The sequence below is a fragment of the Denticeps clupeoides genome, chromosome 20 (assembly GCF_900700375.1).
Source record: "Denticeps clupeoides chromosome 20, fDenClu1.1, whole genome shotgun sequence".
Lineage (NCBI taxonomy): Eukaryota > Metazoa > Chordata > Actinopteri > Clupeiformes > Denticipitidae > Denticeps > Denticeps clupeoides.
The window spans coordinates 9,972,419-9,997,936 of NC_041726.1; the positions used below are offsets into that span (position 1 = coordinate 9,972,419).

The following is a 25,518-nucleotide window of genomic DNA, read 5'->3' on the forward strand; positions in this document are numbered from 1 at the left end:
CCATTCTGGAATCTTCAGCTCCAGGAACCCCACAAATGCAAGCCGTCCCTGCAGTGAAGGCACAGCGGGTAAGGAAGCAGCCCCATAATTAGAAAGTTGCCGGTTCGAATCCCGGGTGCCTGTTATGGCTGCCCACTGCTCACCAAGGGTGATGGTTAAAAGCAGAGGACACGTTTCGTTGTGTCACCGTGTGCTGTGCTGTGTATCACAATGACAATCACTTCACTTTCAATTCACTTCAGAGGTCATAGGGTCTCCGATCCCGAGATGAGGTTCGGAACCTTAACGGAGGGATTGAGGTACATTTTGTAGAAGTGCGGTGAGGAAGATGAGGCGTAACGAACGATAAGAGAAAGAGCCAGAAGACGAGCGGGAAATCAGCGGCGTCCGGGGGTACGTGGGTGGAGGCAGCTACGACGTCACCCCCCACCCCCTTTCCCACACCAAGGCACACATACACAGAATGTGTATTTAAAACCTCCCGTCTGGATGTTCTGGGACTCTACAGGATTATCAGTGACAAAGACGAAGCAGTTCAGTAACTCATCCCAGCAGCCCGGAGCCCCGCCCAGCATGTATCCCATAAAGCCGCCACATGTTTACGGGGCTACGCGGTGCTGGCAGGGCCGCGCTGTGATGCGGTTGCAGATTGGAGGATGACAAACAAACCAACCAAACAAAAAGAAAAGGAGAGAAGGAAAATCATTACTGCTGGTCAGAAGGGACGTGGGAGGAAGGGGCGGAGGGATGACAGGACGGGGCGGAGGGGCAGAGGCTCGCCTCGTCCGCATCGATCCGCGCAGCGCCGTAATCGCATTAAGTGCCTCCTGATTTATTGAGTCGAGCCTCGCTTGGGCCAAGGTTACGCAGGCACACGCCGCACAACTCCGCTTCCCCTGCCGGCGAAGGAGCAGGTAGGGGGTGGGGTCACACGCGAACAAGGTCAGCTGACCTGCTCCGGCTGCTTGCTCCTCATTATCGCCCTGCCTTCGGCCAGCAAATGAACTCGGGGTCGAGGGAATAAATTACCACTCATAACAAGTGGGCCGCACCAGCGCCATACTACAGCTGTAACTGCGACCTTGTGACGCGCCTGCTGCAACCCAACAGCAACACTCTGACTCAAGTCCGATTTACTGCATTGGTGCCAGATATGTTTTAATTGAACGTATAGAAAGAGGAACCATAAAATGATTCACCGGTGTGAAAAGGCCACTTTAGACCAATTGACCAGAATGTTGCACCGTTATTATCAGCAAGAGAAAGAGGCTGGTGAGTTCAGTAATGCAATTCTATTTAACCCGGTCAATATAAGGTGACCGTGAAGTGATTGTCATTGTGATACACTGCAGCACAGCACACAGTGACTCAACAAAATGTGTCCTCTGCTTTTAACCATCACCCTTGGTGAGCAGTGGGCAGCCATGACAGGCGCCCGGGGAGCAGTGTGTGGGGACGGTGCTTTGCTCAGTGGCACCTCAGTGGCTCATGGGCGGCTCGGGATTCTAACCGGCAACCCTCTGGCTTTGGGGCCGCTTCCTTAAGCGCTAGGCCACCACTGCCCCATATAGTACAAGTACCTAGTAGAACAAACAAAAACAACATTTTCTGTTAGTCAAACCCTCTTCATAATTAAAACAAGGTTATCTTATTACTATATTATTGTTGCCTTATATACTAAAGAATACATCCAATCCAGACAGGAAGACGTTCGGATTTGTTCCATGTTTTTTGACCACTAATTCTGTTTTCTTTTCCACTTCATTGTAAAGCCATCTGATAACCCATCAGAAGCATCCTATTGAATGCCGTAATTGTGTATTACGGAAGCAATACGTCCGGAGAGACACAGACATGATATAATGACGCATTTAGACAAGAGGCCATAACGTCCCGTCTAGTTTTCTTCAGCGAAAATGAAGAGACGTTTAGTCTTTAGTTAACCATATTTACTCTTGTTTTTATTTGTCAGCAATATTACACAATTTGTTATAGTTATTGCCAGATGACCAATTACGTCTCATCTTTATATCGTCAAAAAGTTTCACTGAAAAAAATATTTTGTCATAAATTTTAGCATAAATTTTATTGACAAAAACAACACTAGGTTAACTGTGTTAGTTCTCACCTGATATTCACTCGGCCAAAAGGTGCTGATGGCGAGCTCCACCTGGTGCCACTTGCGCCCATGGGACCCAGAGACGTTCCACACTGCGTTTCCCAGTGGTCCTCCATTGACCCTGATGTAGACCTGCAGGGTGCCAGGGCTGTGGCCGTCGCGGCTGTACAGGAAGTAGCTGAACTGGACGCAGTGCGTGTCATTCTCGCTCAGCGGACGCAGCATCAGGTGTCCGTGCTGCCCCGCGGCATGCTGGGAACAGTTTACCATCATGAAGGACCCTGGCGGGGATGACAGAGTGAGAGAGAGAGATTCTTCACTCAATCAAAGATAACATTCGATCAGTAATTCATATATAGATTTTATAAACCAGCAAGGTTCTAAAATGAACAATATAGATACATGGATTTGGAACGAGAGGGAGGATTTCAACACATCCAGAAAAACAACATTTGTGTTGATTGTGCGAACTCAGCCTGAACATTCATCAACACATATCCACTCCACTCTTCAACAGACCTTAGAGAGGAAATACGGTTCCAACATGACTTCTTCCAACCAAGATACTTCCAACAGTTCATTCTTATTGGCTGAGTGACACTGCATCTCTTGAAACAGCCTTTTGCCTGATTGCTTAGTGTATGAACTATTGAGCAATTTTCTCAAGAAGGATTCATCTAAAAATGTTCAGTAATCCATAAATCCATGACAATTCCTGTCAGATCATAACTGTTCATGAATTCATCGTCTGCATTCAGAGGGGGGATCCGGCCACAGCCGACTCCGGCGCCGGACCAGTGGGGGTGTCAGCAGATCACGATATTTATTTAGTAAGAACCAATGAAGAGTTTCTCTCATCTCTCATCTACTGGGGCATGAGACCCAGCACTGATCCATTAAAGCATTTGGAAGGTCTGGCCCTTGATAAACATCAGAAAGTCACTTGATTGGCTTGTGTTTTGTTCAGCCAAAAATAGGGCCCAGCACTGATTTAATTGCAGCTTTTCCTTTTATGAGGCCATCTTAACATGCATCCAATTAAATGCATCATGGAAGAAACGTTAAGCGTAAAAAGGTTGACGTTTTGTTGATGTAATGCATATTAATGAACATGCAAAACCTAATAGTAGCATAAGCAAGGTAGGTTCTTATAGTTCATGGTATAGAGTGTGTGGGGGGTTTTGTGTGTGTTTGTGTGCATGAAATGGAGTATGAATGGACTTGTTATGATTTCCTTTTAAGGCATGGAACGGGGTGGAGTGTAGCTCAGAACCACCATCTGCACAGCAGGACACTTACCATTAAAGAGAAAGTGGCACAGATGGGCTACGATGAGGAAAACACAGAAACCAAACCAAACCAAACACAGGAGCCTGCAAAGAATCCCAAACTTTGCTTCATTTGGTCCAATTGGATTCAATTTGAATTGATTCATTGCTGATTCTCAGACAACAAAAGCAGCTTTCAGAAAAACGTAAGACTCCCACGAAAGAAGTGGCCTGACCCTCTAATGCAATCACCCTAAATAGGGCAACCATCCTTTAGCCCTACAGGGCAGGGTGCATTTTGGGTAATGTAGTTAAATGGCTGTGTAATCAGTGTAGCCATGATGAGGTCTTTGCCCGCTGAAAGCCCCTCGCCATTAATCACGACGACAATGTTATTAGCCTGTAATGGAACTGAGACCAGATAGCTGAGAGTGAGCAGCACTCCAGACAAACACACACACATACACACACTCATACATAGTCTGAGGCAACATGCAATTATGAATGTGGAAGTAGACAAAGGTTGAGAAAAATGAAGCTGGGTTTAAGGTTCTGCCCTTGTTCAAAGTCTGAAATGACATTCTCATTCAGTACAGGCCAAAAGTTTGGACGCACTGAAGGCATCAAAACTATGAATGAACACATGTGGAGTTATGTACTTAACAAAAAAGGTGAAATAAGTGAAAACATGTTTTATATTCTAGTTTCTACAAAATAGCCGCCATTTGCTCTGATTACTGCTTTGAACACTTTTGGCATTCTCTCGATGAGCTTCAAGATGTCGTCATCTGAAATGGTTTTCCAACAGTCTTGAAGGAGTTCCCAGAGGTGTTTAGCACTTGTTGTCCCCTTTGCCTTCACTCTGCGGTCCAGCTCACCCCAAACCATCTCGATTTGTTTCAGGTCCGGTGACTGTGGAGGCCAGGTACATAACTCCACATGTGCCTTCAGAGAGAATCTACCAATGTCATGAAGAAAACACATTGAATGAGAAGGTGTGTCCAAACCTTTGGCCTGTACTGTATGTTCAAACATATTACAGCTATATGGGGAGAAAGTAAAACCTTTTTCAGATGTTGTCCCTAACTGTAACACTGAAGTCATGGTTTGTATGTTGAAGATTGATGTTATGAGCAAAGCTCTGAGACTAACGCAGTCTGCAGTCTTGATGTTAGAGAGAGCAGAGCGTCAGTAGAGCGATACAGGAAGCTGTTCGCACGCCGGGACACTTCCTGCCCAAACCCAGCGGCGGTCCCAGCAGAGAGAGACGCGCCGCTTCACACAGCAGGAGATACGACTGGAGATATACGCCAAGGGAGATGCTGATTCAATACACACACACCAAAACACACACAAACTATCTCAATTTAGTACACATATTACTAAACACGCATACTCTAACACATAACAACACATACACTGTCTCACTACAGTACACACATTACTAAACTCTGATACACTAACGCATAATAACACACACACTATCTCACTATGGTACACATATTAATAAACTAATACACTAACACATAATAACAAACACACTCACTCACTATGGTACACATATTAATAAACTCTAATACTCTAATGCAACAACACAAACACACACACACATACTGAAAGAAACACACCATCTCACTTTAGTACACACATTTCTATACTCTAATATTCTAACACATAATAACACACACTAAAACACACACACAATCTCACTACAGTACACACGTTACTAAACTCTAATACTCAATGCATAATAACACACACTATCTCACTATAGTATACATATTAATAAACTCTAATACACTAACACATAATAACACACGCACACTATCTCACTATAGTACACATATTAATAAACTCTTAAGCATAACACATACTATACGCACATGCATAATAACACACACACACACACACTTATATTGCAGCTTTGTAGTAAGGACTAATTTCAAGTATGATTTAAATAATGTGTTATAAATGTGTAACTAGCCACATGTATTCACCTAAACCCAACCACAGTCGTATATTAAACTACCACACAGCTCCTAACCTGTAACACACACACACCTACCCATTTTCACACATATACTAAAATGATTCAAAAGCACACCCTGCATATCCGGAGCTGTGGTAACAGGTGTCCTGGGATCCAGGACAACCTTCAGCCTACGTTCAGATGGTGGTGCCCACACCCCAGGAGAACCATGAGGGGGCAGATTAAAAGCTCAGAAACGGACACCATTCCTTCATCAGCAACATTTCCCGCTGACCCTCACATCCTTCTTCTCCCAGGCGTCCACCGGCACCAGCATGGAATTGGGAAGAACCTGTCAAGAACCCCGGGCAAGAGAACCCAGCTGCTCCATCAGGACCAGATCAGATAATTTAATCCTCCATGATGCTTTTGAAGAATGGATCAAACAAAACAGAAAAATCATTTACTTCTCCTTCAGAGTGCCTTCTGCATTTTTAAACATACATTGTACAAAAAAGCTTTTTCAGTTTCGAGACATAAAAAGGAACTGTTACGTAACAGAACTTCTTCATAAAGGAACATTTCGCTGGATGTAATTAGCCCTGAACTTGACAGCGTACAATCCTACAGTTCATGAAAAGCAGAACAGTTCTTTTCTTTCATCTGGCAGCAGAGATCTACTTTAGTCTTTTGGAAACACTGATCAGCCAGTTCTTTAAAACCAAAGTTGAATCATTTAAGGAAACTTGTTCGTCAATAATGTCCAGGTATGTGGCACGTTAACCCAAGAGTTCTCAGCAGAACGTTGTACAGAACATCACCACCTTGCCACCAGGTGCCATCTCTTCTCCATACACTTGATGGAAAAGAAAAGATGATTCATCAAACCAGGACAGCTTCTTTTTCACTGACCCATGGTCCAGTTCTGATGTCAGGATGAAGAGGAGCCGCGACTGAGGTCCCTTACAAAGTCAGCTCTGACATCTGAATGAAATAAAAGTGGAAAACTGTGCGTTCACCTCGCAGCCGGCCGAGTTTCCTAAACCGTCACCCAACTCCTGGGGGGGCAAAAGATCCGGCTGATTTACGCTTTAATTAAAAAGCCACTAATGATGATAATAATGCCATGATGAGAATTTTAACTGGATTTGAATGCTGACCTTTTATAAATCTACAGACACACACACAAAATGTGGGTGCGTTCTCAGGAAAAGGGAACCTTGCACAGGAGAAAACCATCCAATGTGAGGAAATATTATCAATTTTTTTTCCATAATTCAAAAAAAAAAAGATAAGGCAACATCTCTCTCCCCCGTGACCCATGGACGAGCAAAAAAACATCCATTAGGAGATTAGGCCGACCCAGCAGAACCGAACAGCCATGGCTCCCACCGTATTTATCACCGCTACAGCAAGGAAATGTGTGTGTGTCTCTGATTAAGAGGGAGGAAGACGGTTTAAAAGATATAGATACAAAGAGAAGAAGACAAGGACGGAAGATAAGGGACGGAGATTTTTTCCAAGTTGTGAGAACGGATCAACACGAGCAAATAAATTCCGACGCTTTTATCCTCCCGGTCTCTCACACCATTTCCACACCGTATCTCACATCAGGAAAGCTTTTCTAGAGCAGTCGGGGCTCGTCCTACACAGAAGTGTCCAGAACGTGGACGGCCAAAATCGTCTACTCATCAGTCATTTTGTGATATAAATGTCCATGACTGTAATGGGTCTAAACTCTCATTTTTCTGCATAATTAACACCTACTTGCATTCGTTTATAATCTGTGACTTGTCATTTAACCTGTTAATCTCTTAACACTAATACACTCCAGCACTTTCACTGGACTCACCCCCCCCCCAGAATACTTGCACAATTGTTTTACTCTTGCACAATTTTTTTTACTTTTTACGTTCACTTTATTCATTTGGACACCTTCACCCTACCTGTTCCACATATTTTATGGTAAAAACATAAAAGTGTAATATTTGGTCTGTAGCAGTCGCTTAACCATTTCACTGCATATCATACCGTGTATGACTGTGTATGTGACAAATAAAATTTGAATTTGATTTGTTCATTATAATACTAATGCTATTAATGAGTATTATTCCTGTTAGGTGGCCTAGCGGTTAAGGAAGCGGCAACGTAATCAGAAAGGTTGCCGGTTCGAATCCTGATCCGCCAAGGTGCCACTGAGGTGCCACTGATCACACACTGCTCCCCGGGCGCCTGTCATGGCTGCCCACTGCTCACCAAGCATTATGGTTAAAAGCAGAGCACACATTTTGTTGTGTGACCGTGTGCTGTGCTGCAGTGTATCACAATGACAATCACTTCACTTTATTATTATTATTTATTATGTTATTGTAGAATTATTGGTGATATTATCAGGCAGATATAAAGAGTCAAAGTATAAGACAAAACAATGATTTTTAGCTACAGGTGAAAATTCTCCCATCAAAACACTTGAGATATTAGGTCCCCATAAATCCTTCATAGTGCAACTTGAAATACTGTGAAAATGTGGAGAAATATGAGGGGAAAGCTGGAACGTGAGCAGAAGCGCTGGTCTCCCACCTCCCTCTCTCTGTTTATTCATGATTTATTCTCACCTGCAGCTACTTTCTATTCTGATGATATTTGAAGGGCAGAAATGGTCGATTAGTTCCATGTTTTTTCCCCTCCTTCTGTCCGTCTCAGCTGACAGAATTGTGTTCCTTCAGAACATTTTCACAAACACACACACACACACTCACACACACACACAACTCGTAACTGAAGACCAATTTTGTATGCGTCCATATTATAAATGTTTCCTAATCCTGAACCTAACTGTATCCCTGAACTGATTTTGTCTTTTTTTCGTCCAAGTTTTTTTACAAAATGTCTGTGAGGACATTTGGTCCCCACAAAATACATCAGAAGAGCACAAACACACAGAAATGCAGACTTCTGCATCATGCAGCGGTACACTCTGTCCTTGTGTAACTGTGGAAGGCCATGCAGGCTGTCTGTCCATCCGTCCTGCAGGACCCTGGCTGGAACACTGGGCGTCTGTCTGAGCTCCACGGCAGCTGGTCGCTGAAGGGCTGTCAGACAGAAGCTGCGTTCCTGGTACTGATTGGCCCAAAAACCTAAAGCAACGTTCTTGAAATGTTGATAAGACACAAAAGCAGAACTAGGAATCCATTCAGCGATGATATAATCCAATCAGATTATTCTTGTGGTAGAGAGAGCGAGAGGGAGATGTAGGGAGACACCGGCACTGTGGAAGGTGAGGAGGGGACGAGTGTCGGTGTTCGAGTCCGCGGTTGTCCGGCCACCACTGCTAATGCACTATTGATTTCTGCCATAGGGCGGAGCACGGAGTACCGAGTCCATCACAGAAGCCCTCAACTCCTTGTGTGTGTGTGTCTTGTTTTATTTCTCTAGACACAGCATTAGGTAAACAGGTCCAGTGCTACGCCACTGGTGTGTGTGTGTGTGTGTGTGGAGATGTGTGTGTTGAGCTGTGGCAAAAATATATATATTCAATAAAAACATGTTCTGATTCTCGGTTACATGATGTGTGTATATGTGCATATATTCATATATTCAAGGGCGGTGGTGGGCTCTAATCAGAAGGTTGCTGGTTCAAATCCCAAACCGCCATGGTGCCACCGAGCAAAGTACCCTCCCCACACACTGTCATTGCTGTCCACTGCTCACTAAAGGTTAAATGATGGTTAATTTCAGACACATCTGCAACGTATGCTGTGCTGCAGTGTTTCACAATGACAATCACTTCACTTTCATTCTGTGGTAGTGGCCTAGTGGGTAACACACTCGCCTATTAAGCAGACGACCTAGATTCAAACCCCACTAACTACTATCGAATCCCTGAGCAAGACACTTAAGTGTCTTCAGAGGGACTGTCCATGTAGCTACTAATTGTAAGGCGGTCCGGATAAGGTAAATGCTGTAAATGTAAATGTGTGTGTGTGTGCGTGTGTGCGTGTGTGCGTGTCACAGAACAACTCAGAACACAGAAACCAAGGAGAGCAACCAACACACACACACACACACACACACTCGATGCTGATACCCATCATGCACCAGCTGAGTGATTGCTGTTCAAAAGGTACAGGTCATATTCTTACACTTCAACATTTAAAGATCTGAATATTCTGAAATGCCAAACTCAAGAAAATATTAAGAGCAGATTAACCTTCATCTCAGACCAAAGGTCTAAGTCGAACGCGTTTAAAATCGTAATCGTGGATAGAACACATTTTTCCGTTGCTAAGCTTAACGTACTGCGGTTTGAGTACTGATTAAACCAAACATGGCCAAAGAGGCGGGGCTACGTTCAGTTTCAGGCAGAATTTGATCATTATGTGATCTTTTCTGCACAGGCTGGTTTCTGTTCAAACACAGATAATTATATTTGGCTCCACCCCAAACATCTATAGGATTTGGCGAGTGGAGAACTCATGTCAGGAAAAAAAAGGAAAGTAATCTCTCTTACAAAAAAAAAAGTAGTTTTCGGAACATTTGGATTGCTTGTTAATCGCTGGAAAACCCAGTTGCAGAAAGTAACGGCGTTACCATGACGAAATGTTCCTCCGACTGCCAGCGTTTGGCAGGAGCAGCGAGCTCCGACCAGGAACCATTTAGCTCGAAGCTAATCAACGCAGAGCATCTGACTGCACCGCACCACTTCCTGCTGACCACACCCGCCCTGCTAACGGGAAGTGGAGAGGCTGCGGGGGGCGCCAATGGTCACTGGACCCCTGCCAGGAGGAGACGGAGGGCAGGGGTGGGTGAGGATCCGGGCTGGACGGGGGCCTGGTGCCTTTTAGGGCCACGACGAGTGGTGGCGAGTCTAGGAGGCGGTGGGGTTTATGTCTGAACGTAAAGCGTAAAAAGCATCACCCTCTTAAATCCTGGATTTTATGGGAAAGAAAGAGCAACAGTCATAATCAAAATAAGTTTAGATATTCACGTTCCTAAATACCGCAGCTCAGAAATGTGCCTTTTGTAAAGTAGTTCGGGGAATTTACATAAAAACGGGCGCCACCAATGTGACTCATGCTCGTCTGGGCGGGGGGCGGAGTCAGACTGTTCCAGAACATGCTGTGATCGGAGGCCCCAGAGTTGCTGGGTTCATTAGCATTTCAACGGCTTCTAACGTCCCGAGTGTTTACCCCACACCGTTAGGGGCTTAACCCCCGCACGTGTCTCAGCTGGGATGCTTCCAGAAAAGTCTATCTTCTCAAAATCAAGGAACAAGCTGTTCTTCTGTCCAACAGCATTTGGACTTTATCTATCGGTCAAATCACGATCTGCATCATGAGTGACAAATCAAGCTGAAAACCCAGAATAAAGTGTCTCAGTTGGGTTCTGGACTTTAGCTCCTCATCCCAGGTCCTTCACTGGAAATCCAAGCCTTTCCTTCTTCAGGTCTCCCATGTCGTTCCTAATTCTGAGGCTGGAAAACCATCAGAACCTGGAGAGCCATGAGTTCTTTTTCATTTTTTTCATCAACCAATCAGCGATGCCGTTAAAGAGGGGTGTGGTCATTTTTAAATAATCTATCATTCTTTTCTCGCAGGTTCTTGTTTCCAGTCCAGTGTAAGTCTTCGGCGGCCAGCAGGTGGGGCAGTGGTAAATACCCAATCCCCAGAGGGCCAGCATGGGCGAGCCCCATCAAGGCAGCGGATTTTGGTTCGTGATTTAAGATTTAAATAGTCCATTGAATGTGGTTGCGTTTCAACAAAGCCCCCATGAGAGCAGCAGCAACGGTCTGAAAGGGAAGCCACACGAGGCGACAGAGCTTCTCAAAGAGAGACAATGCCGGCACCTCATTGGCTCCTCCAATTTCAAAACAGCCAATGGTTAAGCGGAAAAGTTACGAAGAGGCCAATGGGGAGCAACGAGTGGTTTGAAATTGTTAAAAAGGTGAGAAAAATGAGAAGGCGGGTAGGGTTGATCAACAAGGCCGTTGTCACGCTCAGTTGAAAGACGCCGTAGTCCCTGGTGACTTAATTCATGTCCCACGTCGCATCGGTTTAACAGCAGCAGCTTCAGGCGCATAAAGTCTGCAAATTAAAATCAATAGCAATAAATCAGCCTAATAAGCATCGCCACCGAGGACAGCGAGAAATACGCAGCGCCCGTAACGCCACCTTCTCCAAACAGCACCTTCGGAGATTTACGAGAGCGATGCAGAATTCTTGCCTCTTTCCCTCCCACTGTGTGTGTGTGTGTGTGTGTGTGTACAGTAGATGAATTAAAAGTAAACTCTGAGCTCTATATTAAGAACACTGACTGTGGACCCGGTGTTCCGGACCCGGACGTTGCTGATGTTCCAATAAACAGCAGAACCAAAAGCCCACAGTTGCCATGTTCTATATATAAAGCATCTGTGTGTGTGTGTGTGTGTGTGTTTGTGTGTGTGCAGCTGGTACATATATGTATGTTTATTGTGAGGTAGTGTGTGTGTGTTAATTGAATTTTTTAACCCGCGTTCCCCGTGTCTCTGCGGCGTTCCAGCTGGATTTTTCGAGGAGTGTCTCGGGTTCCGTGTGTCATGTGTGTCCCACCCGTCCCCATCTGCTGCCTAAATAAAGGTCCACCCCAAGGAACGCAGGACACACAGCAACAGCCGGTAAACACAGACCCCCGACTGCTCCTCCGACCCGCACACACGCACGTGCAGTCGGACCCAGTGATCCGGCGCTCTGCTGGGCTGTCACACTCACAGCGACGCCCTGCTGCTGCGTCTGACGTCTGCCAGGGGATGATGGGAAACCGTCAGGCCACAGGCCGACAGGAAGGCCGCCACACACGGACTGAGAGAGAGAGAGAGAGTGTGATGTCTGTCAGTGGCCTAACAGATGACGGTGACGACAAAACAAGGTCTAAGTGTGACCTCACGCCACTGCGAACAAATACATCTCACACTCATTCATGCTCGTGCAATGCAGCACAAAAAAAAAACCACCCACACACACACACACACACACACAAAGACACGCCGCCATCTGCAGCGGTCCAAACCCCCCCCACCCCTGGCGCCAGGAACCGAGCAGTCGGGAACTGGTAGTATGTCGGTAGTATATGTCTCGCGACCTTTCGTCAGGCATGCAAGAGGTCACCACGGGTCAGGCGGTCACCGGCCCGACAGCAAATACGCAGCTGTTTATATTTCATCCTCTTCGTATCAGTGCAGCAGCTGCATGAGGATATAGTCGGAGCGTAACTCAGACCGACATGGCGGCCCGTTTATTCAGCACGCCAGTCAATTGGACTGATGAGGAATTGAGCAGGAAGTAGTGAGGGGGCAGTGGTGGTCTAGCGGTTAAGGAAACGGTCCTGTAATCAGAAGGTTGCAGGTTCGATTCCCGATCCGCCAAGGTGCCACTGAGGTGCCACTGAGCACCGTCCCCACACACTGCTCCCCGGGCGCCTGTCATGGCTGCCCACTGCTCACTCAGGGTGATGGGTTAAATGCAGAGGACAAATTTCACTGTGTGCATCGTGTGCTGTGCTGCTGTGTATCACATGTGACAATCACTTCACTTTAAACACTTTTTTAATCAGAGCGTGAATTACACAGAAATCTACAGACATGGCGTCATGTGAATAACGAGTGCCGTATTAGAAACAACGCAACACTCAACGATCAGAAACATTAGCAGAGGATGGAAATGAATACCTACGCAACCGGCCTACTGTACGTTTTTCCCCTGACAGATGCAACTGAGTTCAGGTCACATTAAAGGTGCAAATTTATTGTGGTCTCCTTTCTTACAACGACTGTAGCTGTCTTGCTTTGGGAAATCTCACCTCAGATGACCAAATCAGCTACTCAAGCAGGCAGTAGCGCCTCTACATGTCAGATGTCGATATGATAAAGAACAATATTATAAATGCTCATAATTCCTAAAAGCACCATTGGTTTAGGTCTGTTTCAGTCACAGAGGTGAAAAAAAGTGAATTTGCATTCAGTCACTGTGGTATTAAATGTTGTCACTGTGGTTATGTTATGTTCATGTTACACTAACGTTACAGTCGTGAGGTGAATCTGCATGACTCTGCATGCTCAGCCGATCCTGCCGTGGAAACAGGAGCGTTGTTTTAATGAATAACACTTGACCATAAAACATCCATTTAAAACGCCCGTCATCCTGTTATGAGATTTTGAGCGACGGCCACTAAAGCCTCGCGCTAAGAGCGAAAGCTCATTAAATATGGATGTCAGGGTTTAAACGGTTTCATCTGAGTCCCCGTGCGGCGCGGCGGGAGGTACAGGTTAGCCGTGCGGCGGGGGCTCCTCCCGTCTCTGTTCCTCGCTGTGGGAACTGTCAGCATGTGAGGCGGTTTGATCAGACACCATGAAAGGCGTCCCGATCGGGTTTTATACACAGAAATCCCGTCCCCCGTGTGACGGACGCCGTCTGATGTCTGTCCCTAAGATCAGGAACTTTTAATTGCTTTATCTGTCTCAATCTGCAGCTCTGTGTGGCGAGAGAGAGAGGAGACGAGACGAAGGGGAGATTAAGAGGAAAAACTGACAGCCGAAGCGGCCGGTCTCTGGTGGAACGGCTTGGAGATGAAGAAACGATGGAGGCTTCCAGTGGGACCGGGGTCCGTTACTCAGCCCCTCGGTTTCTTTCGCGTTATTAATAGCCCGACGCATGAATAAAAGTGCATATATGCAGCATGATATCAGAACGAAGAGGGATCAGGGCTGAAAAATACAGCAGCGGTGCCTGGGATAGAGGCAGCCACCAACATATAGATAACCAGCGACTAGCAGCCACTTCCTGCCTCTGTCTGGTTATTTCTGTGAACTCTGAAGAGACTCGATGTAACATTAGGGAACATGGCCCATATGATTTGTCTATTACTGTCCCTCAATGCATAAATGATTTATTGACATATTTGCGCATCACCCAGCACTGTGTGTTAAATGACACTGTTCTGCCATTTTCTTCTTCTTCTCTCTAATTTCTTTAGTCTGTAGGGAGGAAGGGAAATGAAGCCTTTGAAGCTTTTGGCTCCTTTGTCCCACCGACTCTTTCAGTCCTGCTCCCCCACCCATTGTATCCTTGTTGCCACGGCGACTCCAAAGTCGGAATTCTAAGGTCACTACCGAGCGAACTGGACAGCACAGACCGGTATCGGGCTGTTCAAGGCCCAGACTCCTTTACTGCTCAGAAAGATGAAGTTACTACCAGCAGGCAGCCAATCAGGAAGCTTCTCCTCATTTTCAGGTTCAAATCCTTAGAATCTTGACTGAATTCACTCCCCTGAAATGTTAGTGTCACTTACATAGACTAAAAGTAAAATATTAATATATGAAGTCAAACTGCAAATGCAAATGAGTTTATAAGCAGAGCTGTGTTGTTAGAATGGAATCACTTGAATTGAATCGTTGAGAGTCAATTCCACCTCTGCTGAAAAAGACACATCCACATCAGAGGCGAAAGCTTTTTTCAATGTTTGGGTGAGAACCTACAGAAACCTCTAGAATATTCAAAGTGAAGACATTTTCTGTGCCGCCAGTGAGAGTGGCAGACTAATTAGTTAACCGAGCAGCCATGAATCAACAGAGAAGAAAAGACGGCGTGACCTCTCACGCTGGTGTGCGGGAGATTGATGAGCGTCTCAGGGACGTAATGATCTCCTGCTCTTCATCACCTTGGCCGCTCGCGTCTGGGAAGTTTCTAAATTTAACGTTATCCTAAATCAAGACGTAAAAACTAAGGACAGTTCCGTCCCTGCACATACGACCATGTTTAACAGCCGGTCGTTGGTCCTTGCGCTGCTGGTCCTCGCTTTCATCGTTACGGAGAATAAGATGTGCGGAGAGGAGCGGAACGAGAGCGATGGAGAGAAAGAGGTGACCTGTCAAAGAGACAAACGAACCAATTAACCTGGAGAAGAGGTGGGGTTAACACCTCCATCACAGCAGCGTCCAATCAGACGAGGCCACAACAAGCCGATCATTTATTTACTTACTACAGACAAGCCTGGAAAAGACCTGATACGTCTTCATCAGACAGCCGTATGAACTGTGCCGTTACGTCTGCACTCTGTAACATCAAACCAATGAAGAGATGGATTTTTTGTTGTTGCCTAAATTAATTACAAGCGAGAAACAGGAAATGTTAATTGTTCAGCCCCCTGTTATAGAGAAAGGCCGTAATTACTGTAAAATTGAGTCCACCTCCCCATAGACAGTAGTGGTGATTCAAAGTGAGAAAAACAATGAAGGTCTTTCAGGTCAAAGCAACTTTAAAACGTAAAATAATTCTCTATTTCCCTGTTGTTTACTGCCCTGGAATTCATCAAAACATTGAGCAATTATTATGAAATGTGCAAATCTGGGGATGAGTACCGTAAAAAACGAGTTCACATTGTGATGAACAATTTCCATTAGATTTACAAGGCAGGACCTTGGATACACCTGGATATTAGTAAAAAAACTGGGAAGACGGCGTTGAGAGGATGTCTGCATAAAAGTGAAAGTGAAGTGACTATGGTGCACACAGTGAAATGTGTCTTCTGCATTTAACCCATCACCCTGAGTGAGCAGTGGGCAGCCATGACTGGCGCCCGGGGAGCAGTGCGTGGGGACGGTGCTTTGCTCACCTCAGTGGCACCTTGGCAGATCGGGATTTGAACCGGCAGCCTTCTGATTACGGGGCCGCTTCCCTAATCGCTAGGCCACCACTGCCCACCGTCACCACCAGAGTCAGAGCTCCAGTCCAGTAACGTGTGCAAATTCCTGCCAAGAGCGGCAAGAACTGGCAAGAGGTACAGACGTTTTTAGGAGCAACGTTCCCTGAAGATTAACTGACTCATCACACATGACACGGGACATTTGGTTCCATTAACAGACCCATTATGGGTTTTCCTTCTTATTCCGAGGGAATGAGTTTTGTCCGGATTTCCATCACGTTGGCTTCGTTTCCAGTTCATCTACTGAGGTAAAACTGTGAAAATGCTGCATGCCTGCTTCAGTAATAAATTGCAGTCGGCGTCACATCAACACACAAAACGTGGAACGTTCCATCAAGAATTCTGAACGCGGCAGAAAACCAATTCCACGAAACAGAGGAATCCACTCAATAAACAGTCATTAGCGCAGGATCACTGCAAATCGGAGCGTCCCATCCTTCATGCGGAATTCAGAACTGAATGGGTTCCCTTTGTTCTCCAGTTTGGCCTTCAGGGTCTTGATGAAGAGAAAGAAATGAGTGAAATCTCCAGCTCAAGGCGGCTGCCATTCTTCATCTCCTTATCGGCCGATAACAGGTACACGTGTAAACTTGTTTAATGCATTTTTTCCGTTATTTTTATTTACGCTGGCGGTGACATAGAATCTATGGACGTTTAATTAAAGCCGTAATTAAAATCCCGCACAGCGCAGGAATGAAATTAGAGCCCCGGTCTCGCTGTCTCTTTAAATCTGTTAACAGGGGACAGCAGATGGGCTGCCGGTGCTGCGGAAATGCTCAGTGGCGTGTGGGCGGGGCTTCACAACAGAGCGATATGCTAGCCCCATAAAAATATGCTTACTTGGCAGAATTACGAACCAAATTTCCTTATCACATTATCCCGTTATGCCTTCATGCAAATACGGCAGCCACGATTTGTTGAGTATTCACGATTATATCAACTATCAAAATGATTGACAACTAATTGTGCCGCGGCGTCAACTAATCATAAAAATAATCGGTGACCAATCAACTATCAAAATAATAGTTTGTGGCAGTCCGACATACAAATGATTCCATCTTACCTAAATTTTATCTGTATTACTTTATATTTATTCAATCGCACCAGAAAATACCAGTTACCACAAGATGGGGGTTATGGAAATGTGTCCAGCAAGGATACATCCAAACGCGCGGCAGAGATAAACAAGGAAAAATGCGGCTCTCCTTATCAGATGTAGGCGCCACTGCAGAACGAAGGTCCCGTCAAGATCCCATCTCATGCCGTATTGGATTCAGCTTATCCCAGATCAGGGCCCGAGTCCATTAACCGCTTTGTCTGAGAGGGTCCGACAAAGAACAATCAGATAAACCTGAAAAATGTTATAAACGTGATACGTTTCTTACGCAACACAAACCCAACTTTATAATCGAACGAAGATACTTTCTACCTTGTGGGGTCATTCTTCTCAGGTAGAAATAGTGTTGTGATGCCCCACTGACCGGCCACACTAGAAACCAGCCAATCAGAGCAGAGCTCTTCAACATAATACTGAGCCACATGGGCATATAAATTCACATCTTGGCATCACAGACTTGCTGTGTTTACATCAGAAGTAATGCATCACAATAAAAAGGCTCGTAACCTTCGAACACAGACAGTTTTACAGAGGCAACAATAGAAGCCATTTGAGATGGTTGGCCATGTACAGGCACTTTTACTGATAAAGGACGCTGATGAAAGCCAATAATTAATGCAAATCCTCCATTAGGAGTAGATAATAAACTGGAAAGCGTTCTTTAGAGCACTGCTGGCAAAGTGTCCCGCGGGTCAAACATGACTCATGATCTCTCCGCAGGCTGCCAAAAGAGAACAAGGCTCGGAGCGCTCCCGCCACGGCCGCCCGACCACGGCACGTTCCCATGGTAACAACGGCATCATCCCGCTGCACTCTGCGTCAATCATCAGCATCAGGAAAACAGGCCGTCAAACAGCTGGTCGGCCATCTTGATGGGTTGACACATCGCTTTCTTCTCCGACGGAGAGGATGATTGCGCTCATTGATTATTCACAAAGTCGGGTTCTGTTCTATTCACCACGGTAAGACCATTAATGGTCATCATGAGGAGAAAACATCTCATACACACACATTGAAATCACTGGAATTTTAGAATGAATCATAATGGATGTTGACAGCTGTCTGTCGACTGTCTGAAAGGCTGACATTTGGTTGTTACTGTTTGGGCCAAATCACATGGTTCTAAACCAACTCTGCGGTTTTTTTTCTTTTACTCCAACAGAAGCCACAGAACTTCCACGTAGACGTCAGAGGAATAAATACTGCTAACAAAAAGACTTCAGTTCTGAACGCTGATTAATCACCATCTGTAATGCGAGCTAACAAGAGTTGTACAGTCGGGTTAATTACAGGCTCGCCAACGCCTTCGTTCAGAAATGGAGAGGCGGTGATGGTGGTGGTGGGTGAGGAGCCCTTTTGTTCTGAAGTGAATGCTAATGGAGGCCGAGTGCTAATGGAGGAACATGACCTGATTCTTTATGAACATCTTGTCCTCCAAGTGGGGTCAAGAGAACATAGAGGAAGGCCTTCACATGTACAGGACCTCAAGGAGTTCGTTTGAATGAACAAAGATGGTTGAACTCTACAGTTCAATGAAGTTTGTCCTAAGAAGAACCCAAGGCCCTGATGCTTTAGGTGAGTTTGTACTCGTAAAATGGACAAGAAACTAAGAATTTTTTGTAGCAATAGAGTTTTTAAAGAAAAAGAAACATCACCAGGAATGATGAACATCAGCACGCAAGGATGAGGAGGTGTCTCCAGTTTCCTAGGATTAGCACCTTTTCATGAAGCTCTCAGGAGGTTTTTGCTCTCCAGGAGCTTACACTTCTAATGATAATCTGCCTGTCTGCCCTGTCTACTGGGAAACATCCACAGACATCCTGCTGATAAAAACAGAAAAATGCTGATAAAAAAAAACATCCAAAACCTTCTCTAAAGCTATTCCACCAGTGCACCATACAAAAGAAGCCAGAAGACCACCGGCACACCTGTTCTCGTCTTGCTTCTTGCAAGTGTGTCACGATGGCTGGACATGGCGAGGAACGAGGACGCATATGAAACAGGGGTTTAATACCTGGTGAACATGACAGGGGGAAACAATAATGACCCGACGGCAAACAGACACGAACTGGGCAGCTTTATACAATAATACACAGATGAGAACAACCAGGAAACCTGGCAACACAGGACAAACATGAAACTCCGGTCTGAATCCCGGACCCGGAGTTGCCCCTTCCGGACCGGCTCATGACAAAGTGAGGCTGTTCTGGTTCTTTAGGGTGCAGAAAACAATAACAACCAGATTTTCCATGTCGGGGCTGTGTGGAAATGGTAAAAACTGCAAGATTAGCATATTATTGATGCTACAAAAGCAGCTTTGCATGACTTGAAGAACAATTTCTCATGCATTATAAAGGAACATCTTTACACTGAAATAATGCATAAAATGCACCAAAAAATATCCAAAATTAATGTGGAAAATAATATTTTTCACTCAAATTGTGCCTACTGAGTGACTGAAGTATTTAAATGACATGTTGTCTGTGATTATTTGTTTTAAGTCAATTTCAACTTCAAACGTCAAAACGACAAATCATAAATCACTGCTCATTTAAATAAATCCAAAAACACACATTTTTTAAAAGTTGGGTTCTGAGTTCGGGTCCAAATAAACACCACGAGGGATTACAATGATAGAAACTGATCAGAGTGTTTGCCAAACACTGTATACGTACGTACATACGTACATTTTAGTCATTGTCCCACCCCCAGTTATTTCAGTCTGCTGAGTGGTGAGAACGTGTTCCAAAATACGTTTTCATGAATAACTTTACCTTTTCCCACACTGTTTAGAGACTCCGCTTAAGCCTCTATTACAACTTATTAAGCGCCTTTCCGACGGGGATAATATATTCCCGAAAGCTCCCGAAACAACACGCTACAAAGCTGCTTCCTGAGAAGAGTGGAAACGCTTAGTGAAAGGTCGCCCTGTTACACCTCCGCATCAAAGGCAGCGCCGCATCCCCGCGCCCATGCTAATGAGCCGACCAATCCCGATCGCAGGGGCCGCGGCGCAATGCTCTGTGCTAATGCGCCATTTAAATGCAAAGAGCCATTCTGACGGAGCCGGTTAGTTTTTGTACTCAGGAGCAGCAATCATCAAAAACGGCGGGATGCGCCGCCCACCCCCCCTTCTTCTGCGGCGCCGCCCGGCTGTTTGAAGTCTTGCCGTGTGGAGCAGGGAGGTGGGACCGGGGTGGCAACAGACTTCCTGCACCGCCATGGCCCGTGCCTGCTGCACACTGAAGCGCAGGTTTCCAACGGCCAACGGGGCCCAAAAAGCTGCCGCCGTGTTCCGGGCCATGAGGAGTCGACGGGGGCCGCAATTATCGACTTCTGCCGCCAAACCTACACTGACGTGCGGTGCAGGGCCGGTGAATCTGGAGGCCAGGCTTTTCTCCGCAGTGCCCCCCCCCACCCACGCCTATCCGAGCTTCATTGCTATGCATGTGGTACCAGGAGGCAAATCGATACCATCGAGCGGCCAGCGCCAGATAAGCTAAGCTGTTGTCTCAATCGGAGTCTCTTTAGCGGCTTTGAAGGAATTGCACCCCTCCACCCCGTCCCGCCTCACCACGAGACAGGCGCCGGCCAGATGTCCACTTAGCATTTTCGTTAAAATGTCACAGTGCGCTGAATGGCAGTGCCGCGCCGCGCCGCGCCGAGTTTACACATACACAATGAAGACATATTTCATTTAATGAGTAAGAGCGGTCGATAGCGAGGCCTTCATCGCTGATTATTAAAACCGCACCAGCGAACTATGCTAATCGAGGCCGCCGCTCTGGGGGTCCGGTAGAGGATGGCGAGGCTGGAAAAAAAAAAAAAAACGCTCCCCTCAGCGGAAGTACCGGAAGCTGCGAACAGCGCTGACCCGTCCTGAACGCCGCCAATCGCAGGGAGGGAAGCGGCGATGCCGACATTCCCCCGCAGGGGGTGAAGCGTGGATCCAACAACGGACCGGGAATTATTCCGGAAAGGCAGGCGCGCCCTCGGGGGGGGGGCACCTTCTCAGCAAAATTAAACGCAAGCGCAAAGGCTTCCACCGCCAAGGGCGTTCAGAGGCGGAGGAGAAAGCGACTTTCCGACTTAAAAAGAGATGCGCAGGGTACTTCGCCCCGGCCTTCTCTAAAGCAGGGTCCGAGATAACCCATCACCTGTCTCTCCGTGAGCTCACCACCTGTGGCGAAGGGACAGATGCATGCTGGGAAGACAGGTGGCGCAGCAGAACTCACCGCGGAGGAGGTCGGTCGTTCCGTACGGCCAGCCGTAGGTGCGGACGAGCTGCCAGTCGAAGTCGTCCTGCTGGCCCTGGTTGTACTCGCAGAGGCCGGGGTCCGAGTCGTCCTCAAACGTGCATCCCGCTGGGGATAGAAGCACAAACCGAGTAAAAAAACAGCGTATTATCATAGCAGGCAGTGGTGGCCTAGCGGTTAAGGAAGCGGCCCCGCAATCAGAAGGTTGCCGGTTCGAATCCCGCCAAGGTGCCACTGAGCAAATTACCGTCCCCACACACTGCTCCCCGGGCGCCTGTCATGGCTGCACACTGTTCACTTAGGGTGATGGGTTAAATGCAGAGGACAAATTTCACTGTGTGCACCGTGTGCTGTGCTGCTGTGTATCACATGTGACAATCACTTCACTTTACTTTTCTTTACCGTCAGATGGTGCGCGCCGAGTCCACGCGATTAGAATTCTGTCCACGCACTGTTCACGTGTCTCGCATAAATAAAGTCATTTTCAATCTTTGTCCCCTACTGTGAATTTCATAAAAGTGTTTACAGTCACACTGAGACTACAAAGAAGCAGAAGTCTAGAAAGTTTATGTTTATGACGTGTAAAATAGACGTTTCTCTGTATAAATGTGTTTAATGCTGCAGGCCCCCTGGAGAAAAAGTCTCTCTTGTTTGTCTCCCCCCCCGTTCGGTTTAATTATATTTAATGCACCCCGCTGGGCCCGGTGTGGAGAGCCGCTGTCCATTTGGTCCCCGCACACATCCATTTCCCTCAATTAGCCCTGTGGTGAGAAAATGACAGGAGCGGCGGCGGGTCGCCGGGTAAGCACTCAGCGCCGGGGTGGCCGCAGCTGGGCGGGAACCGCCGACTTCCTGCCCGGCTCCCTTCCCGAAAGCAGCGAAGAGCTGCTCCCGGCAAAAAATGACACCTATTCCCATCCCATTAGAGACAGGCAGGATGTAATGACTCCCGGGGGATGAGAGGTGCATTATGGGCAGGGAGGGGGGCCGTTTTGGGGCCGGGCGAGTGTGGAGGTGCGCCGCTGGAGAGAACTCTTGTTAGGGGAGATCATTACGCCGCTTGCCGCTTTAACAGCAGGCAGCGTCTCGCCACAGAGAGCAGATAAAGTCCTGGTTCCTGCCTCCCCCACCCACCACCCAAAGGTGCGACTGCTGCGCCGGGCAAATGCAGTTGTACACTTTTTACTGTAATATTGTGCTTGTTGCATTAATATACAGGGTGGGCCATTTTTATGGATACACCTTAATAAAATGGGAATGGTTGGTGACATTGAACACATTTTATAAGTGGTCAGAAACTTGTAAATAACTCATGAAAGAATAAAGTTACGTTAGAACCAAACACACCATTGTTTTTCTTGTGAAATTACCAATACATTTGATGTCACATGACCCTCTTCCTATTGAAAAAACAAAAGTTGGATCCAAGATGGCCGACTTCAAAATGGCCACTATGGTCACCACCCATCTTGAAAAGTTTTCCCCCTCACATATACTAATGTGCCACAAACAGGACGTTAACATCACCAATCATTCCCATTTTATTAAGGTGTATCCATATAAATGGCCCACCCTGTACTGTCATGGCCAAACGTTTTGAGAAGGACACAAATACTTCTTTTCACAAGGTTTGCTGCTTCCGTTTTTATTATGGCAATCTGCATATACTCCAGAATCTTATAAAGAGCGATCAGATTAATTGCAAAGACCCTCTTTGCCATTAAATTGAACTTGAAAACCATTTCCACTTCATTTCAGCCCTGCCACAAAAGGAGATCATTTCAGTGCTCCTCTCATTAAGTGAGAGTGTTGAGGAGCACAAGGCTGGAGATCATTCTGTCATGCTGATTGAGTTAGAATTGTGTTGCATAAAAAGGGCATCACCAGCCCAGCAAGCACCAGGACCGTCTCCTAAAGAGGACTCAGCTGCGGGATCGGGGTGCCACCAGTGCAGAGCTTGGTCAAGAATGGCAGCAGGCAGGTGTGAGCACACAGTGAAGATGACTTGGTGACAAGAAGGACAGCAAAGAAGACAGACTGAGATTCTGCAAAAAGTACAGTGATTAGACTGCTGTGTGACTGGAGTAAAGTCATTTTCTCTGATGAAGCCCCCTTTTGGATTGTTTGGGGAAACGATTTTCCGGAAAAATGATTTTCTGTAGAAGAAAAGTCCTGTCTGAATCAGTCCTGTCTCGTGCCAACAGTAAAGCATCCTGAGACCATATATGTGTGGGGATGCTTCTCATCCACTCACAGTTTTGCCTCAGAAAACAGCCACGCCTTTTCCAGCATGACGGAGCACCGTCACAAAAGGCCAAAGTGAGAACTAAGTAACTCGAGGAACAAAACATTGACATTTTGGGTCCATGGCCAGGAAACTCCCCGGAACTTAATCCAATTGAGAACTTGTTGTCACTCCTCAAGAGGCGAGTGGACAAACAAAAACCCACAAATTCTTACAAACTCCAAGCACTGATTATGAAGAACCGGGTTACCATCAGTCAGGATTTGGCCCAGAAGTTGATTGACAGCATGTCAGAGGTCTTGCATAAACTTGATGTAATTGTCAGTAAAAGCCTTTGCAACTTATAAAATACTTTTAATTATACTCCAGCGCACCACAGAAACATTTGACAAAAAGATCTAAAAACACCGAAGCAGCAAACCTTGTGAAAAACAGCACTTGTGTCATTCTCGAAACCTTTGGCAACAACTGTATATTGTAGTATTGTGTTGGTCAGAGCAATGCGTGAATGTGCATCTTGGTACTTATACTGTAATACGCTGCTTATGGGGTAATGCATTAATGTGCACCAGTGTGCGTTTCAGCAGAATTGTGTCTTGATATTTATACACTGAGTAGATTGTTAGAGTTTCAGGTAATGCATCGACGTGCACAACTTTCTCCAGATAACAGATTGTAACTGGAAACTGAGCTTTTTAACATTTGATCGTGTAGCGTGGATTTTACACACACACACACACACACACACACACACACACACACACAAACAGGTGATTGCATAAGTGGAGTTCTGATGCAGTGTGGAGGCTGATGGGTAACGGCCCCCTGCACCGCCCACACGCGGCCCCTCCCCCTCCATCGTAGTGTCGAAATGTCACCAGCAGGGCCGAGCCACGCGCCGCGTAAGCTGCCTCGCCATCTGTTCTGTTTACCGACACGGGCCAACTTCGCTTCTCGCCGAAAAACCTCAAGTGGAGGCCGCCTGCCTCCCACCGCGCACAACTCATTCATATTAAAACCTTTTTACTCCACATCGCGAAGGAAGAAGAAATTCCTCCCACCCGCCGCAGTGCTGCCAACATACCGCCGGAAATGAACAGGTTCCCTCGCGCCTGCTCGGTGTGTTAAAATAACACCGGATTTTTATTGCTCGCCACTGTTCCTCCTGCCCTATGATCCATAGGAATCTGGTCCTGATCCTGATCCGTAGCTGTGGTTTGAATCTATATAAAATGTTAGCCCCTGTTGCGCCGATGATAAATCCCGAATCTTAACGTCTGCTTCCGAACTGCAAAGATGTCTGGAGATAAAAAGTAGGGCTGGGTGGCGTACGCATAATACGGATTTTACACGAATTCTACGTGCCGCTGCCGTTACTCACGCTCGATCGGAAAAAAAAAAAAAAAACTCAAACACAGTCTCCAAGGAGACGACGACAGCTTTCGGTGCATGCGACACACACCCTCATCACACAAAACACGCCCTGAGATCAGAACCACGGCTCCATCACCGGGCCGGAGCCGTTCGGACCTACATGACCATGTAGGACCAGATTTTTTTGAAACATGTATGTTGTTAAAAACGTGTATGAATGGAATCCATCTCTAATAAAAGATGAGAACGCGAGGCAGGGTAAAGGCGCGGCACTGAGGAGATGGCGCAGGCCTGGCGCTGACGGAGGGCCCGTGCCCGACCCAGTCTGATGCCGAGGCGCGGACCATCCCTCACCTGCAGGAAAAATGACACCATTACAGACGTCCCGCCGACTCCCCTCATTACCGCGACGTTTTCCCATGACCCTCTGCTCCCG

The 25,518-nt window shown here is 46.4% G+C and overlaps 1 protein-coding gene across 1 annotated transcript in view; it reads right to left on the minus strand.

The window, feature by feature from the left end:
* Positions 1-25,518, minus strand: part of ptprua (protein tyrosine phosphatase receptor type Ua) — a 104,449-nt gene that overhangs the window by 51,131 nt on the left and 27,800 nt on the right. Inside the window, 2 exon segments of the mRNA XM_028964822.1 lie at positions 2,129-2,400; positions 21,443-21,571. Coding sequence (XP_028820655.1) covers positions 2,129-2,400; positions 21,443-21,571 — 401 coding nt within the window.